The sequence below is a fragment of the Bubalus bubalis genome, chromosome 1 (genome assembly GCF_019923935.1).
Source record: "Bubalus bubalis isolate 160015118507 breed Murrah chromosome 1, NDDB_SH_1, whole genome shotgun sequence".
Lineage (NCBI taxonomy): Eukaryota > Metazoa > Chordata > Mammalia > Artiodactyla > Bovidae > Bubalus > Bubalus bubalis.
Genome location: NC_059157.1, coordinates 162,728,319 through 162,747,706, shown reverse-complemented (window position 1 = coordinate 162,747,706; position 19,388 = coordinate 162,728,319). Strand labels below are relative to the sequence as shown.

General features: G+C 39.8%; 1 protein-coding gene across 5 annotated transcripts in view; it reads left to right on the top strand.

The window, feature by feature from the left end:
* The first annotated feature begins 318 nt into the window (after window positions 1-318).
* The window catches only part of TSC22D2 (TSC22 domain family member 2), a 51,862-nt gene continuing 32,792 nt past the window's right edge, over window positions 319-19,388 (top strand). For 2 of the 5 annotated variants that reach the window (XR_006552360.2, XR_006552364.2), the window contains exons 1-2: window positions 1,305-3,249; window positions 13,985-14,056. Coding sequence is in view for 2 of the 5 variants with exons in the window: in XM_025289977.3 (XP_025145762.1) it covers window positions 1,307-3,249; window positions 13,985-14,056 (2,015 nt within the window). In the remaining 3 variants the exon portion in view is untranslated. Of the gene's footprint in view, window positions 3,250-13,984; window positions 14,057-19,388 lie in introns of all 5 variants that reach the window. The other 3 variants (XM_025289977.3, XM_025289982.3, XR_006552365.2) reach the window with 3 other exon arrangements.

Below are 19,388 nucleotides of genomic sequence, written 5' to 3'. Positions count from 1 at the left end.
TGCCTCCGAATAAACCGATATAAAAACCTTCAGTTGGCGCGGCTGTAAGTTTTCCTAGAGTTGGAATTTAAGAGTCTTTAGTTCTTCAACTCTTAAAGACCTACAGGGCAAAATTTAAATTTAAAAAAAAATTTAAATTAAAAAAAAAACCGCCCCCCATTTTAACCTTTAGCCCCGCCCACTACCCCCCAGCCTCCACGCGAAACTCTGCAGGAAACCGGAGGGGGCGGGGCGGTGACGTCACGACGCCGGTGCGTCACGGAACGGCGGCGGCTGCGACGCTGGCGGTGGCTGCGGCAGCGGCGGCATTTTAGTCGGCAGCGGCGGCGGCAGCGGGGCTGCTGCTCCTCCCAGCATCCCTGGCGCGGCCATTTCAGCCCCATCTTGGCCGAGGGGAGGGAGCTGCAGCCGCCGCTTCAGCAGTTTGAATTTCAGTTTCTACAGGGCCTGCGAACCGGGCGCACCGAGGAAGAGTCGAAGAAGCTACCGCAGCTACCTCACACAGCCGGCGCGCCGTCGCTTGCCGGCCTGCCGGCCGCCGCCCCTCACTCTCTCAGGAGCCGCGAGGGGAAGGCCGAGACCGCCGCCACCGCCCGCCCGCGGGGGTGGCTCCCCCTGTATAGGGGAGGACCGAGCCGGCTTTCCCCTCCCCCGGAGCAGGTTTCCGCCTGAGACAGTCGACATGTCCCTGGGACTGAGCTCCGGCTAGAGCCGGGGAGGGAGGGCCGCCCGCCCGCAGCTCCTGGCTGAATCAGGAATCCCTGGCTCCGGACTCGCCACTCCTACTCCTGCTTCCCTCGGCGTCCGAAAGCCCGGAGCTGACGCCGGCACTGGTTCGAAGAGCCGGAGCGGGGCAGCACCGCCCCTCACGCCGCCGCCGCCTCCCCTTCTCCCTCCCACTCCCACCCCCAGCCTAGGCCTGCTGACCGCGCGGAGCTGGATTGACCACGGCGGCCCGAAGACGCGAGGAGGAAGCAGCCGACCCGCCCCTGGGATAGTGCTCTCGCCGCCACTGTGGGGATTGAATTGAGGCGCCTCGACTGCGGGAGGCGAGAAGGAAGGAGGAGCCGCCGCACGAGTGAGACGGGGGCAGAGCCGTAGAGACCGACTCGGATAAGGAAACGGGAGGAGGATGTCTCACGGAGCGGCCGGCGCCCGGATCAGCCCGTGACTCTTAGAGCGGCGGGCCTCAGACCCCAGCACGGACGTGGACTTTGTCTTTGGGGGCCAGTGTTCTGCCCTTCCTGGTTTCTGGCAAGATCGCGGAGGAGCCGGGTGCCTCTCTGCCCTTCCAGCCTTCCTCACCATGTCCAAGATGCCGGCCAAGAAGAAGAGCTGCTTCCAGATCACCAGTGTCACTACGGCCCAGGTGGCTACTAGCATCACCGAGGACACCGAGAGCCTGGACGACCCGGATGAGTCACGCACGGAGGACGTTTCTTCCGAGATATTCGACGTTTCTCGGGCCACGGATTACGGCCCCGAGGAGGTCTGCGAGCGCAGCTCCTCCGAAGAGACGCTCAACAATGTTGGGGATGCGGAGACTCCCGGAACCGTCTCCCCCAACCTCCTCCTGGACGGACAGCTGGCGGCCGCTACAGCCGCTCCGGCCAACGGAGGAGGAGCCGTTTCGGCCCGGAGCGTGGCCGGGGTGCTGGCCAGCACCCTGTCGCCGGCCGCCACCTCAGTCCCCTCCTCGGGGGCCCCCGGCGCCCCCCCGGTCACAGGCCCGTCCGCCACGCCAGGAACTGCCGCCTCATCACAGCCCCCCACCACTTGTAGTTCGCGTTTTCGCGTGATCAAGCTGGATCACGGCAGCGGGGAGCCATATAGACGCGGCCGATGGACGTGTATGGAATACTATGAGCGGGATTCCGATAGCAGCGTCCTGACCCGGTCCGGGGATTGCATTAGGCACAGCAATACTTTTGACCAGACTGCGGAGCGAGACAGCGGCCTGGGCGCCACCGGAGGGTCGGTGGTGGTGGTGGTGGCCTCCATGCCGGGCGCGCATGGGCCCGACTCGGGAACTGACAGCTCCTTGACTGCTGTGTCACAGCTACCCCAGTCGGAGAAAATGAGCCAACCCGCCCCGGCCCCGCCGCAGAGTTTTGGCGTTGGGCAGCCGCAGCCGCCGCCGCCGCCCGTAGGTGGGGCTGTGGCTCCAAGCTCGGCTTCGTTGCCGCTGTTCCCGGGAGCCGCGGCCGGGCCGCCGCAGAGGTTGGCAGCCCCGCCGCCCAGCCAGGCCCAGGGCGCCGGGCCCCCGGGGCCCAACGGACAGGGCCTGCCGCTGACGAATGTAACCTTGGCGCAGCCCGGCCTTGCCGTGGGCGCTGCCACCGCGCCCCCGCCCCAGCAGTTCGCGTATTCTCAGCCTCAGATGCCGCCGGGCCATCTGCTGCCCGTCCCGCCCGCCGCCCAGAGTGAGTACCTGCAGCCGCACGTGGCCGGCCTGCAGCCGCCCAGCCCGGCGCAGCCCTCTTCCGCGGGCGCAGCAGCGGGTCTCGCCGCGGCCGCCGGTCTCCCCGCGGGCACCGGCCAGAACGCCGCCTCCACTGGCGCGCAGATGATGGGTGCGCCCTCCTTGCCCGGAGAAGCGGTGGCCCCTGGGCCGGGCCCCGCGCCCGGAGGACCGGCCGCGCCGGGTCAACCGGCCGGAGTGCCCGCGGTTGCCGTGGGAGGCACGGCGCCGTCGGGCCTGGTTCCCGCCGGGGTCGGGCAGCCGCAGGCCGCGCTTCCGCCGCAGATGAGTGGTAGCGGCGCGCCGTCGGTCGTGCCCAGCGGCCCTCTCGCCGTGGTGCCCGGAGTTGCCAACGTGCCTGCAGCCGCGCCCGCTCCCAGCGTGCCTAGTGTGTCGACGACTTCTGTTACTATGCCAAATGTTCCCGCGCCCCTGGGCCAGGCGCCGCAGCTTTGCAGCCAGCCTCCGGTCAGCAGGAGTGGCGGCAGCATCCAGCACGTGGGGCTGCCCTTAGCGCCCGGCACAGCCAGTGCCCCGACGAGTCTACCGCAGTCTGACCTGAGCCAGTTTCAGACTCAGACCCAGCCTTTAGTCGGGCAAGTTGACGATACTAGAAGAAAATCAGAACCCCTACCTCAACCACCACTTTCTCTCATTGCTGAAAATAAGCCTGTTGTGAAGCCTCCTGTTGCAGATGCCCTGGCAAACCCCCTTCAGTTAACACCCATGAACAGTCTCGCCACCTCTGTATTCAGCATAGCTATTCCTGTTGATGGTGATGAAGACAGGTATGGAAATCTTATTTGAAATATTTGATGGGAATGCTTGACCAAACATTGTAGTTTAGGATGCAATTGTGGGAGATTCTTTTGTTTCTTTTTTCCAATTTGAGGACCTTAACATTTCTAAATATTAAAGATAGTTTGTATTTAATAAAATTGATTTATCGGTTCTTGAAAAGACATTCGTTTTAAATCACTGATATAAAAAGTGATAGAATTGATGTCATAGCTGTTTAAGCACCAAAATGGATAGGAATGCAGCACTGTTGATTCGAAAGGGTGGATATTAGTTTAATCTTCTCGATTTGTAAGTGGTAGCTAGTAGGTTATGCCCCGTACGATTGTCCCTTTATTAGATGTCGATCACACTTGAACACTTAATGGCAGAGTGTTTTGTCAGTGTGAGTTTTGAGACTGAGACATAAAATGAGTTAAGACTTTCCCATTCTGGAAAACCAGGAGGCCCTGTAATAGAGAAATAACCATGTAAGGTATCTCCAGTGTATCTGGAAAGGGTGGAGAGATAATGATGAAATGTCAGATTCGGCTTTGAAGATCCTGTCTTCAGCCCTTTAATAAAAGGACAAGCCAGGAGGCTTCCCAGTGACTTTTTTTAAGACGCCTTTTTTTTTTTTTTTTTTTTTAAAGGCAGAAAGTGTATTGGAAAGATGTTCTTATTTTCCATCAATCTTTTTATTGTAGAAAGGGGGAGATGTGAGACTCACACAGAAGGGAAAGCTGTAGTTCTTAAAAATTAGGGTGATTTTATAGTAAAAATATGAACGTTAACAACTGGTTCCCTCTGTTTAGGGGGGATGCTTTTTAAACAGCTCAAGGGCAGATTGGTGTATTGCCATACCAAGTCCACTACAGTTGATGTTTGGTTATAGTTTAATAAGGATTTTAAGTGGTTTTGAGGAAATGGCACATGAAAATTTGACGTAGTATGTATAATGCAAATTTTATAAAACTAGTTTATTACCAAAAATTACATTTAAAAATCACAGAGAAAGTTTCAGATACTTCACAGTTAGAAATTTATTTTCTGGGGTTTTTTGTTTTGAGAAAGGTTTAATTTTATATGTGGTAAAGGATCAGAAGTACCTTATAGATTTCTGGAGTAATTGGTATCTAGAATACGATGAGACCTGTTAAAACTTTTTCTTCTTCTTTTCTTCTGAGTTTCTTCACATTGTTTTCATTTTGAATTACCCTTGTATTTTTGTTACATACTTCTGTAGGTTTGAAATGCTCACTGAAATTCATCCTCTCTTCAGAGTTCATCTTTTTTAATAGGAGATTTGCTTGTGGTGTGTCTTTATTTTGAGAACCCTTAGAGAATACCACATGTCCATAAATGAGCTCAAATAGTCACCGAGAAATTTTATGTGGATGGGACTACCAAGTAAAGACTGATTCCACAAGCCACTCAGAAAAATCCTTCTCTACATTTTCTGCCATATTTCACTTTTCACACATTGGTGCACACCTGAAATGCCACTTGAGTTTATTTGTTCACCTTTGGTAATAATCAGCAGGCATTTTCCCTTTTCTAGCTGCCAGAAGCCAGTTTTTTTGATGAGTTGGTAAATAATCATTTGCTTACCTCTCTGTTCCTGTTGTACATCCCCCCACCTCATATCTCTTCAAGAAATAATGACTGGTTTCTCAGCCCCTCAGCACCCCAAAAAAACACATGCACACCTGTGAACTGAATGTATTTTTCTCTCCTTCATACCTCTCAGTTTTTTTGCATTTATATTCGCCAGAACTTTAACGTGATGATATGGTATGAAGCAGAGAGATCTGTTGATAAATGGGAACTCTGGGTTGTATCCTTTAGGATATGACCTCAAAGATGCATTTATTTCTTCTCTTTATTAAAAGAGTTGGTAATTTCAAGAATCTTATTTCCAAACCTACGACTATCTGAATTACAGATACTACTGTATCAGTGTTCTTATCCATTTTAACAGTTAACCAGTGCTGGGGTTTTCCTGTGTGTATCCTCCTATTTTAAATGTGGCACTTCACTCCCCCACCCAGTCTTTTAAAATCTTCATTGCTTTTCAAATGTGCATTTCTAATTTTTGCTATAGTCTTTCATTGGTTTCTAATTTAACATGCCAGTTTCCTAGATGTAATCTTACACATTTGACTGTTTTGTCACTGAACCAACACACCTGGTGAAGGAATAAATCCATTAAGTAGAAATAGTTTTGGGGTCTTTTTAAATTTGTTTTTTAATATGATTTTAAGTTGCCTTTAATTAAAATCTTCATACAGTTTTATTTGCAGTCATTCAGATGTAAACAAAATATTGGAGTGAGAGGTCTTGAGTAATTATTAATAGGTTGACAAATTTCAAATCCTTAAATATTTTTTTAAAAGATGTTTGCTTTTTAAAAAACCATTAAGACATTAGTAAACAACAATCTATTTCTTTGAGAAAAGGAAGGAAAATGGAAGATAAAAAGATTCAGGTGGTTTAAGTTGACATATTAAACACTATCTTGTAGATATTGGTTCTGTTTCTTAATACAAGGATCTGTATTGGCTCATTTTGAGACCATTTATTTTAAAGAAGCAGACCTTATGTACTATCCTATCTTTAAAGGGACTGATGGTTTTGTATGCCAAGTAAGAAAAGTCTTGAAGTTCTCAGTTAACATTGCCCATTGACCTTATATTGTTAATTAGCGTAACATTTTATATCATTCTCGCTTAATGGTCAGTTGTTGAGATTATTTAAATTGATTTTGCATAAACTGGAGGATGTAATAGTGGTTGAAAACATGATTCATAAAAAATGCATAGACATTTCTACAGTAAAGGTTACAAAAAATTTTTAAACTACTTATAGGCTTAACAGACTCCAATTTGCTAAAAGGGGGAGGTGCAAAATATTACTGGCCCTTTTGGAAAAGGAACACAGCACAGATCGTTTTCCATAGATAACTGACCAATGTGAACTCTGTAGGCCACATTCCAGGAACTCATGAATGGCTGCAATTGTGAACTGTCAACTGCAACCAGAAGACTGTTGAAAACCTGATTGTAAGGATCCTCTAGTGGCAGATATCTTTATATCTTGTTAATAGTTTTGTGTAGTTTGCTAATGATTGCTGATAAAAGAGTATAAATTGTGAGTGTTAAGTGGTGTGTCCTGGTATGTGCTATAAACACAGATTTTGTTTGTATAGTTGTATATATAGATACGTGTATGAGATATACATATACTTTTTTAATGAAGTTTTTTTTTTTTTTTTTTACTTGACATTTAAGAGAATTACGTAAATGTGTATCGGGAGGCAAAACTGTCACTCTTACTGTGTTTTAAAAACCTGTAAGTAATTTTCCAGAGCTCTGAAAAAACTGCATTTAGTCTTTAAAAGTGAAAGCTCCTTACTTGAATCTGTATTTCTTTGGGAGCTTATGGTTCCTTATCGATATTGAATTTTGCCTTGTGACTTTATAGTTGATATGTAAACCACATACTAGATACCATCTTATGCCTAAGTACTCTTACTAAGGATTTTGTAATCAAAGTTTGATTGACATCAAATGAGTGACATTGTTGTTTAGTATAAAAACTGATATTGATGCATTCATCAGAGTGCCTCACTGGTATGCTTTAGTCATAAAACCTGGCTCTAAGTCAAGGAAATTATCATACATTTCCAGAAAGGCCAATAATCAAAAAGTGCCTGAAATTCTTAAAACCAGGAATTGTATCAGCAGGCATATGGCCTTTTTTATTCACGGTGACACAGTTGTTTAAAATTTTCTGTGAACTAAATTGTATGGACTGAACATTGGTTAACTTCGTTAGAAAATATAAGGGCTTTAATGTGTGTGGATAAGATACATTGCCAAGTTAACTAATTTATTAACAATCTTTTTCTTGGAAGGGATGGAGGGTATTTTGAATTATAGTGAGAAGTTTTTCTTTTTTTTTTTTCAGTACTGGTAGTGGGGTATATATTTTCTCCCTTATGAGAATAAATGTAAGACCAGTCTGTTCTTTGGGAATTTTGATAGCACTAATTTGGAAATAATAAAACATGATACTAGATTTATGACCTGGTACTTCGTAATTCAGTCGGTAAAGAATCTGCCTGCAGTGCAGGAGACCCGGGTTCGATCCCTGGGTTGGGAAGATCCCCTGGAGAAGGAAACGGCAACCCACTCCAGTATCCTTGTCTGGAAAATCTCCTGGACAGAGGAGCCTGGTGGGCTGCAGTCCATGGGGTCGCAGAGAGTCGGGCATGACTGAGCGACTAACACACTTAGTCTTTCTAAGCACCAGAAATTGGAGGGCCTCTAAAGTCCTCTAGTAACAAAGAGCTGCCCCACCAATCAGATGGTAAAGAAACCAAAATGAATCTCTTCCCTGAGGAATGGTTTGATAGGGGAGTATAAAAGAATATTGACTTTTTTTCCCTAAAATGGTAGAAGCTGAGGGGTTTAGGGAGTAGGAAGTAATAGCAGATAACCAAGACAGAAGTAAATATAGTGAAATAATATGGAATATGGTCTCAAAAGGAATAGGAACCATACCATGTTACTAGTAAGGAGCAATGGTCTAATTTCTTCTTTTAATAATTGTTTTAGACCAGTATGTATTTGCTTTTCCAGAAAGATACTGTTTATTTCTTAATTGAATTACTCTTTAAATAGAAGAGAGGCTTTACAAAAACAGGTATATCTGGTTAAATGTAGCCTGAATAATAATGTTCTAAGGAATCTTTTTATTAGTGGGAAGAGCAGATTTTTAATGTCTTAATTGTTGACAGTGTTGAAGGTTTATGTGTAGCAAAATTTCTGAATTGTAATAAATCCCTTGTTTTTTTCTTTATACTAAATCAGTAGTCTTGTGATTTGAAGCTGTTCTTTTAAATCATGTAATACAAATTACTGTATCCACAAAGAATATGCATTCCTGAGTCATTTGTATAATTAGGTCTTTACCAGAATAATTCTTAAACATACCAGATTATTCAATATTTGTTATATTCTTAACCTGGCTTTGCTTAGGGTAAAAATTGGGACTCCTTTGTAAAGATTTAGGAACAGTAATTTGTATCATTCTTATACATTATTACATGATTTTTCATAATATATTTTAATGTATACTCTTCTGATTTGACTGGTAACATTAAGGTATATTGATTATCTGCTCTACCTCTAAAAAGTATGTGATTGGTTCTCCTTTTAAATCAGGTGAATTAAATTTCATCTAGGCTACTTTGGACTGCTTACCACTCCAATTTGAAGCCTCAAGTCAGGTTAAAGTTTTTAGTTTTAGTTTTATGTCTTTGTATTCAAGCTACCTTTTGTTAAAAAAGAATAAAGTCATACTCTTTAAGTTGTACATTTATATATGATGGTTATGTGAAAATTTTGTAGATCATTGAGTTAATAATGTTCACCATGGACATAGACGATTAGTCAACGTCCTGATAATTTATACTCATCACAGTAGGCAAGACAAATAAGTGAAGTCTAAATGTTAAATTACTTAAAACATCCTTTCCCATAAACTCTTACTAAAATCTGATTAAAGAATATAGATATCTAGAAGAGAAACTATGATTAATTTGTCAATTATTATAAATAATGCTAGTGTGTTTTAAATGTTATCTGTAAAGATCTAGGCTGTCCATCTTCATTGTTACACAAGTAAATTGTTTAATCTGTGTATGAAGGATACTCAAAGTTTAAGGCTGACTAGTTTCTAAAATAGAACTAGAATTCAGTTTTAATAATTGGTATTATAAGTAAACCAAAACAAATCCATGTTATATGGTCTACCTAGCTTTTGAAAACAAAGGAGAGGGGGTTCTTGATCAAATAATTTATAGTGTGTTTAGTTATGTACCATACGGCATATCATGAGTGACCATTACAGATGATGGAATCAAGAGTCTTCGGTTTTGATCCAAAAATGAAATTGCATGGCATGGATATAATTAGAGAAAAGGAGACATTGGTTCAGGCCAGAAAAAATCATGTTATAATAAGTGGTTCAGAAACTTGTGTTCTAATTCTGGCTTTTCCACCATTTAGCTGATTTATTTGGTCAAGTCATTTAATTTTCTTGGTTTTCCTCATTGGTAAAATTAAAATTTGAGCCTTTGGTCAGACTTAAGATTCCCTAAGTCCATACATGAGAGAGCTGCCAACTTAAACCTTCCTCTTGGTAAAACCCTTTTCCTGCCCTTAGACTAATGTGTGACCCCAAAAATGAAGTTTACAAATACTCTGTAAGCAGGTTGAATGCCCAGAAAAACATTTGAAGTGGCAGTATGTCAATCATTCAACTTTCTCTGTGTTCTCTGAGTAGTACAAACTGAGATACAGAAATAAGACTTATCTTCTCCTTTAAGATCTCAGGATTTATGGAAACAATTACCAATTGTATACTTCATTGTAGGCTGTGATGGAATATTTAAGTTATTAATGGGAACAATTTAGGACATCAAGTCAGATTTGTGTAGGGAGGGAATAGTTAGATTGATTTCTGTTTAAATTATTCTCTGCATAGGTAATACATTTATACAGTTTAAAATTCAAAATATGCAAGTATAAATTGAAAGCCTTTCTGCCACCTCTGTCCTACCCAATTTCTGTCCTCAGAAGCAATGCGTTATTTTGCATTCTATAGAAGCTAACTCTTGAACTGAATCTTAAGAGTCATTCAGGTTGGGTCACTGATGAAAGAAGCAGATGATTTTCCAAGTAGGAGGGCAGTTTTGTGTAACAATGTGGAAGAGTAAGACTGTCAGATGTGGAACATGATGTGATTAATTTAACAGTAACCAGAATGTTTAAGGGCTTAAATGTCACAGAAAGGAATTTAAGTTTGTGATTGCTGTTCTTGAAGTTTCTTAAAGCTTTTATTGTTTAAGTAGCATGTATCATGGAACCATTTCAATACTCGTTTATAGTGATTATTGTATTTTTAATTAAAATCTTGTGATAAAGTTGTATATAAGGAAATCCTGGGGGAGATCTGAATCCCAGAGGTAGAATTCTCCAATGGAATGGATTAAATAACTTGGTATATACCTGGCTCCAGGTTCATGTATTCTGCTTGCCTTAAGTAGTCTATTTGCCCCAGTAGTACCTTAATAATGGTAAAGTATTTGGTATATGTTAATACACTCTACCAAAAGTTGATTTTTATATAACACATTTAGAAATCATAACCCTGTATTAAACACAGACCAGGCTTAATTGTTTTAGAGCCTGTGTATACATAATCTCATTTCATCTTTTCAGCAATTGTAGTGACTGTTTTTCTCCGCTTTTTTATGGATTAAGGAAACTGAGGATTTGAGTCACATAGCTATTAAGTCAAACAAGGCACAGGGTCAGATTCAGGCTTTCTGACTCCACAGCCAGCTCTTGGATAGTCCCAGGGTTAATTTTATTACTTTCCTGGCTATGAGATAGGGTAAAGGAAAAGCATCTGTAGACACTGATCTGTTGTGTTGTAACCTTTTACCTAAAAGATGTTTTTTAAATCATTTAAAGTTTGTAGATGATAATGTTGGAGAGATGGCCCTTGTTCCTTTGCTTACTGTGTTTCCTTGGTTTTTATTGAGAGATTTCTGAAGTTGAGGTACATATGTTTTTTCTTGCTATTACAGTTGGCAACCCTACAGAGATCGTATCTTTAGCAGGTAGACATAGGTCACATTTAACTTACTTTCTCAGGTATTACATTCATGTACTTGATAATTATCATGACAGACTATTCAATATATAAACTCAGAATGTTTATTGTCTGTTGGTTTTGAAATTTTTTTACAAATAGAAAAACAGATGTTTTCCTGTAGCAGGCTGAAATTTGAGAGTAAGCCATACCTCAGTCTTTAAAGAAGTGCTTCTATGGCTTTATATTTAAATTAATATCTTATATTTATATATAAATACTTTATATTTAGTTTACATTGACATCAAATATGTTAGAAAAGTGGTTTCAAATTTTATTTCTTGAGCAGAAGAGCATTTGTGTCCAAATCTCCATAAAATTTAGTATTTCTAACGAATTTTTTATATCAGTTGCTTCTTGATTCAAATATCATAGACTATAAACTTGAAATGCTCTCTATTAACAGTGTTTTCCTTGGACTCTTGATTTCCTCAATTTTACACCGTTCCAAAACAAAATGATCTGGCCCTTCAGTATTTACAAATGGCCCTTTTGAAATTCGTGATCAACTAGGTTTCATAGACTTGACTCCTTTAATCTGTGCCTGCTAATCAGTGTTTTGAGATTAATTGTTGCTATTTGCTAAAAAGCTCTCCGTGTATGGATAACATCTCAGCTTAAGAAACGAAAAAATTCATATTTTTAAGACTATATAAATGTTTATCCCTGGAATCTCAACTATTTAAAAAATTTTATACTGCATAGATTGTATAACTCCATATGGCTTATTTATTTTGAATATATATGTAAAAAGGAATTGTTAACTGCCAGCTCTTGCAACCTAAATGTTTTTGTTGACATGTTCTAAAGACTTCTAAGTACATTTATAGTATTGTATTTCACAGATTTTTTTTCTTTCTTGCCCCCAGAATACACATCTAACTGCAGATACATTCTTTAACACTTCTGCCTTTGACTTAAGAGAAACATTTCATTATTAGTATCTATGCTAAAATGCTGGAATTTCATAACTAAAGTCTTGTGACTTTATTTAAAACCAATTTATTTGCATTTGGATTTAATTCACATTAAATATATATGTTTATATTTTCCCAAAATTGGGATCTAAAGGTCTTTTAAAGTATATCACCCTTAAAAATATATTGTAAATATTCTTTAATGAATTTTTAATTCCAGACTTACAGAGTAACTTCTAAGTTTACTCTTTGTTATTTTCTTGTATTCACTACTTTCCTCTTTGTGTCACTTTGCTTATTTTAAACCCAAGGTCTCCAAACAGACCTGTGTGAATAGCAAACTTGTTCCCATATGATCTTGGGTGAGACTGCTAAAGAAAGCCAAATTGAGTTTTCAGTTGGTTTAGTTGGCTTTCATTTAATTTGGCAGACAGATTTTCTAAGTACAGTGGGGAAAAAAAAAAAGCCATGGTAAATACATCTAGAGAGGGTACAAGTTGTTAAACAATAACAACCTCTTCTTTCTTTCTTGATATTAGTCGGTCTAGTCAGTGCCTTCAGTTACCTTGGACTTAGTCAAGAGAAAAGTGCAGGAATAGTAGAAAGAATAGAAAGGAGTTGAAGTAGGGAAAGCGAAAAGAACACATACTGAAGACTCCTAATTAATCAAACAGTTGCACTGGTGACATGCTGGCATCTAGTGTCTATCTGTCTTTCTTAGTTTGGGATCATCTAAAAGGTACCTTCTGGTTAAAATTTAAAATGCCCCCTTTTTTTTTTTTAATTCAGTAGATAATATATCTTAACTTGAGTTTTGTAATCATGGAATTTATTGAGTGTTTTATTTGGTGATCAGTGATACTTGTTGATATTTGGTTGTTATTTCAGTAGAACTTGGAAATAGTTTTCTTATTGTACTAATAATATTGCAGACTCTCCTAAGGCACTAGTTAGGATCTCAGAATTTCCATGTTGTATCTGAAGTTCATTTTGATGATAAAGATAATAGCTGTCACTTACTGAGCATTGACAGAATGCCAGGAACTTTATATATAGTCTCAGTTCTTGAACCACCCTGCAAGGCTAACTGGTAATATCACCATTTAACTGATAAAGAGACAGACCTAGAAAGGTTAAAATTTAACTCTGCTGTATGCTTAGCATAGTAGTTTGAGTATAAATTCTGGGATCAGATTGCCACTTAACTAGCTTTGTGACACTCAGCAGGTTCTTCTCTCTGATCCAGTTCCTGTGTCCATGAAATGGGAATAATAATAGCACCTACCTCTTAAGACTGTTGTAGTATTGAGTTAATAAATGTAAAGCACTTAGAACGGAGTCTGGTAGGTAGTCAGCACTTAGCTTGCTTCGTCTTGGCTTGCTGCCGTGACACTGCTACAGCTGCATCAGGGATTATGGAAGTGGCATGGCAGGTGTGCAGGTTGGGAGCTGGGGGGACTGGAAATATGCTGGGGTGGCAGAGAAACGGGCAGTCACCTGAGAAACAACTTCTGAGATGCGAAGTGAAACAAGCATGCTGGGAGCTTGCCCCTCAAGATTCTATAGGATAGCCCGAGGGAGTATTTCTCCAGGGAATTCTTAGACCTGGATGGTGATAAAGGCATATAAGCTCTTACCCCTTAAGGGGACACTGTACAAATGCGAGAAATTAGAAAGCTCCCCTCTAGTTGCAGCACCATTTTGTGAACACTATACCTGAGAACAGCTTTGTTAAACTGTTGACATGTGTAGGGATTTATAAAGGCATCTGATACGAAATAGTTGCTGATTAAGCTATGAGTTGATCACGCTCATAGGCATATAAACACACACACGAAACTGGATGTTAGTTAGTATTTAATTTTATCTGTATTACCCCATTCTTTTCCTGCATTGTTGTCGGGGTCTGCTGGATTTTGTCCAGTTTTTAAATTTCTTTTGAAATGTTTTTAATCAAGCTAATGGGTTTTGTTTTGTTTTTTTTTTTTTAAATTAAAGTGGTTGCACTGTGTTAGAAATCTAAAATATTCCTTCTTTTTTTGAAAAGTAGTGATTTTACTGTACTTTCTCAACTTCATTTCCATTTGATTCTTGGGTCTCACAGGAATCCTTCAACTGCTTTCTACCAAGCGTTCCATTTGAACACGGTTCAGGAATCAAAGAACCTCTGGGATAGGTATGAATACTTGCATATGAAATGCATACATGCAACAATGTATGCATGAATTGCTTTGCACAGTTTCTCATCGTTAAAACTGATCTTTATTATTTTGGGAGGGGGAGAATCACATGGTATCTAGCATGAGACAAAGCAGCAAAATAAACCAAAAGGACAATATGTATTTTAAATAGAATATAAACATACTTTTTTTGCACTTTAAAGTATATTTTTGAAGGGCTTACTCTATTGGATTTTATTACATGAAATATCCCCTTACCCAGGTGTGTTTAATATAAAAATATGTTCTATTAAAAAAAACCTACAGTTAACTTTGTGCTGTTTTATATAATTTCTCTCTAAAAAGTCTTAGTGACTCAAAGCAGAATGTTATTTCATGTTAGGAAATTGGGGAAGGGAAAAGACTTAAGATATCAAAGTAGCAATCGTTTAATTCTTAGCAAGAGAGTTTAACCTTAAGCTTGTTTGCTAGAATTCACTATATCTGCATTACAGTTTTATAAACCCCTGAAATAGTTTTTCTCACAGAAATGTTCTATAATTTTTTTTTGGTAACTTTTTAAAGTATAGAGTGAAGTCTTGGACTTCGCATGTGGCAAAAGATACTTTGGTTTATCTTTCTGCTTAATACACATTTTAGATAGTATATGCTGTGTTCACTTATTTGGCTGAATATTTATTAGCACTCCATCAATCTGTGTCTAATTAACAGAAGTTGAGTGCAAACAATGTTTTTAAAATTCACACAAAGCTTTGTTAGATTCTTTTAACTCTGCCTGGCAGCGCATTTGTGTCCTTTGGCATAGTTTGGATAACACTCATGGACTGAACTCCATCTCTCATTAGAATAAAGTATTGCTGCGTGCATGTACATGTCATGCTAAGACATGGTCTGTAACAGTCTTTTAATTCTTAGGCTTGATTTACTGTATCACTCAGGATATTTTCTAACAAACTATCTTTTTGATAATGTGCTCCTTACTTAACTGGAAATGTTTTAAAATGGTTACTTGTAGAACAAGAAGTGTATAATGTATAGTGCTGAATTTATAGATTCAATTTTTAAATTGTACAGCTATAGCAATATCAAGACATAAATGTAAATTGTGGCATGAAACAGCATGAAGTTTTAATCATTCAGATGGCTTACCAATGTAGCCAGGGTGAGTACTCTGGGGATGTATTTTATACTTTTCCCTTAGAGAAAGGAAAAATCACACTCTCCTTAGAAATGTTATAAAATGTTTTTTAGATATAAGATAATGTATTTGAAATAGCTAACTTTGATGAGCTACCATGATAGCAATATGAATAATACCTATTATTTTCATCAAAATGATTTAGAAAGGTTTGAACTTTACTTTTTATAATTTGGATCTAATTAAAAGATTTCTTTTCATTATAAAGCAGCCATAGAAGTTGCCGCCTCATCACCCGTTACCACTCAATACATCTGTTTTCTTTTTTAGATCCTAGAAATATTTAAGGTATCAGAAGTGAGGCAAGTTGTTATATCTATAGTTTTTCATGGGTTGAAAATATTTTCTCTTCTCCTTGGATCCTCTTTTGTCCAGAGCCAAAGAAGTATAATGGATACTTGGATAGTTGTCTATAGTGTATTAGTGCCAAAATATAATCAGAACTTTTATTCTAGATCAGCCATTCTTCACTGTAAATTGACATGTTGTTACCAAGATGAAAAACTCAACCCCGTGGAAACTGACTAGTTGTTTCCTTTTAGCTTTTCGTCTAGCTTAATTTTCATTTGAGAAGAGGAGTAGTGGCTGGCTTTGTTAGTTCTAAGCATCTGCAGCTTCAGTTGGCAGATATCTCTAAGCTTTTTAGTAGTTTAATACTTGTAAAGTATTGTGGGACTGTTTATTCTTTTTCATTGCAGACAGAGGTTGAAGATTAATGTGTGTTAAGCTTTGAAAAATATCTCACCAAATTGCCTTGTTCATTTTTTACTATTACAAATACAAGCTTTTTTAAATATTACTAATTTGGCAAGTCAGTATTTTTTAAAGTGAAAGTGAAGTCACTCAGTTGTGTCCGACTCTGCGACCCGTGGACTGTAGCCCACCAAGCTGCTCCGTCCATGGAATTCTCCAGGCAAGAATACTGGAGTGGGTTGCCATTTCCTTCTCCAACAGTATTTTTTAAGGATGATATTATTAAATAGACCCCATTAAAGGATTTAAGGGGCTATACATTCCTTACATCATTTACTCACTAAGAGGTATAAATTTGTTTATCAGTGTGTGTATATATGGTATTTCAGGCTCCCGTTTATGAAATCTTGGAAATCATTTTCGGTAGTGGCAGCTTTTAAGCCCTGTGCCAATTTTTATTAAACCTGCCCTAGATATCTGAAGATCCTTGGGTTTGCCTTACTCAAAAGACTGGGATCTTTTTCTCCTAGAATTCTTTTAGCAGACTATCTTTTAATCAAAATGTAGGTAACATATATCTTTCTCACATTGACTTAGAGCTATCTAATGGCCTTTTTGTTTTCTCTACTATTTAAATTAGAATTAGCAAGCTGAGAGACTTTGTGTCAGTCGGCCTCTGCCTATATTTAGATAGTTCCTCTTTCTGTCGCTATCCAGTGCTTTATTCAGTTATTATACTAAAGTCGAAGCTCCTGTCAAGCCTTCCTTTCCCTTTTCCTGTAGGTGCCATCATTTTCTGTCTTCCCCATTTGTCATTTGCAGAGTCCTCAGGGAATCAGTCAGCTGAAACCATTACCAAATAAAGAACAGTAGATTCTAATAGCTAAAATAATACAACTTTTTCTTAGGAAACCCAAATTAAGTGCATTGACTGTTTTATTAAAATGAATAATGTAGCTTCCAGGTTTCACTTTTTAAGCCCCGTGCCAGTGTTTAGTGATAGCCTCGCCCGTTGGCATTTCAGAACAGTAACTTGAGAATTTTTCTTTAAAAAACCAACTTTCCAAACTTAATTACTGGCATTGCTTTGTTGCATCACAGAATTAGTTTAGAAAGTTACCCTGATAATCACTAGGGGATAGGCTCTCACTAGGAGTCCTTTGTGTGCATAAGCTAAGGGTAAGAATTTATAGCAAACAACTTTTACCCTGTTGTAAATATCGAGTCAGGAAGATAAAGGAGTACTAAAGGGAAGAGATTTTACCTCTTCCCTTTAAAGAAAAAAATCAGGTAGCTTGTAAGGATTTATCCTTATAAAACACTTAGAAATGTTTCTGCCTTAATGAAGAAAATACTTAAAATGTAGTTAAACAATTAGAGTAACAGTGGCTAGGTCCACCATCCGCTTGAGTCTTTTTGTCCTTCCTTATGACAGCACCAAAATTTAAAAGAGAAATGAATAAGGAAAGTAGTACACATGAATTATTAGCTTAAAGTGAATAAGTCTTTGGGTCTTTTACTCAGTTACTGGATGATTTCAATTAAGTCTTTATAGTGATTATTTACTTTTCTCTATTTATATTTGGTTTCTAAATTGTTGCATTAAAATGTTCTTATTAAATAACATCAAGTATTTTGTGTTAGGAGTATCCCAAGTGGCTCAGTGGGAGAGAATCTGCCTGCCAAAGCAGGAGATGCAGGTTTGATCGCTGCATTGGAAGATTCCCTGGAGAAGGAAATGGCAACCACTCCAGTATTCTTGCCTGGGAAATCCCATGGACAGAAGAGCCTGGTGGCTACGGTTCATGGGTTGGCAAAAGAGTCTAATACAACTTAGCAGTGAAACAACAACAACAAATTTTGTGTTAGAAAAGGTGTCCAACATTCCTATGGTTATGAGATTCCACTTTTGAAGTTAGAAGTAAATCAGAACTAAACCATGAGACTATTTGTTCTGAGGAAGCTTGGATACATCATTAATGCCCACTTATTAACACAAATGGAAAAAAATCAAGTTTCAAAGAATTAACCATGGTGGGCTACTTGTTAGAGATTGTAACTGGTTAGTGTGCTCTCTTGATAATTACACTGTTAAGTACTTTGAGGATATGAGCCCAAACTGTTGTGTAACCATACCAAATACATTTCTTAATAATTTGTACCTTAAGTACTTATATAATTTATTATCTGATTCTATTTTGACCAATTCCAATTAAGGATATCTAGTAGAGAATAATCAGAGATGCTAAAAATTAGAGGAAGTTTTTAATGGCCAGTCATCTTTTTCCCAGGTGGCACTAGTGGTAAAGAACCCACCTGCCAGTGCAGGAAACATAAGAGACATGGGTTCAGTCCTTGGGTTGAGAAGATCGTGGAGGAGGGAATGGCAACCCACTCCAGTGTTCTTGCCTGGAGCGTCCCATGGACAGGGGAACGTGGCAGGCTGTAGTCCATGGGGTCAGAAAGAGTTGGACATGACTAAAGTGACTTAGCATGTCACCTTTTTTAGGACTGGATCTCAGAGTTAGATGAAAACCTAAGAACACGCTTATAAAATGTTCAAATGACATTAAAGCAGGAAGTCATAGCTATTATTGGATGATAGCATTTGTGAATTTAACCGTCTAAAGTATGTGCAGAAATTCAGAAAGTGAAAGAACGTGTATGTAAATTCAGGAAGGTTGAAACTTAGCTGAATAGGTAGAGTAAAAAGTACCGAGATACACTAGTTGGCTGCGTTTTATAGTTACTGCTTAGCAAATGACAGGCCTGCCACAAAAGCTAATGTAATGTGAGGCAATATTTATATAACTAGAATAAATAGGAAAAAATGGTGACAGACCTACTGTACTTCATTTCTGTAGGCTGGTTCCTCTAAATACAAAGCAAACTAGAAAATCTAATTTATATTCCACCTGGACAGCCAGGTGGGTATTTCAGTAGGAAGACATGAGCTTATTTTCTGAAAGAAAATGGGTCCTCTGGGAAATAGCCCTGCCATCACTAGAAATAATAAAGTGGTCTTCCTGGCTGTTAGGAATGTTTGAGGTTTAGAGCCAGTTACTTTTAAAATCCCTACTGTGCAGAGTATTACTGCGCTGCTTAGTTCTAAAGAAAGAAAGAAAAGAGGTAAGAAAAGTTTTGAAATTGATCTACTTCATTCTGTTTTGTCTTTGTTGCCCATTAGTTTTAGAAAACCTCAGAGAGCTGTGTATTTGTTTAAGGAACGGAGGCTTAACAGATCTTTGGAGGGTTAATAAAATTCTTTCCCTATTAGGACAGATTTCCCACGTCAGAGGCAATTAAATTGTGGCCACAAATTGGGAAACCAGTGACTGGGTAGAATTCAGTTGTGCGCATGCTCAGCTGCTTCCTTCAGTCATGTCTGACTCTGTGACCCTATGGACTGTGCAGCCTGCCAGGCTCCTCCAGGCAAG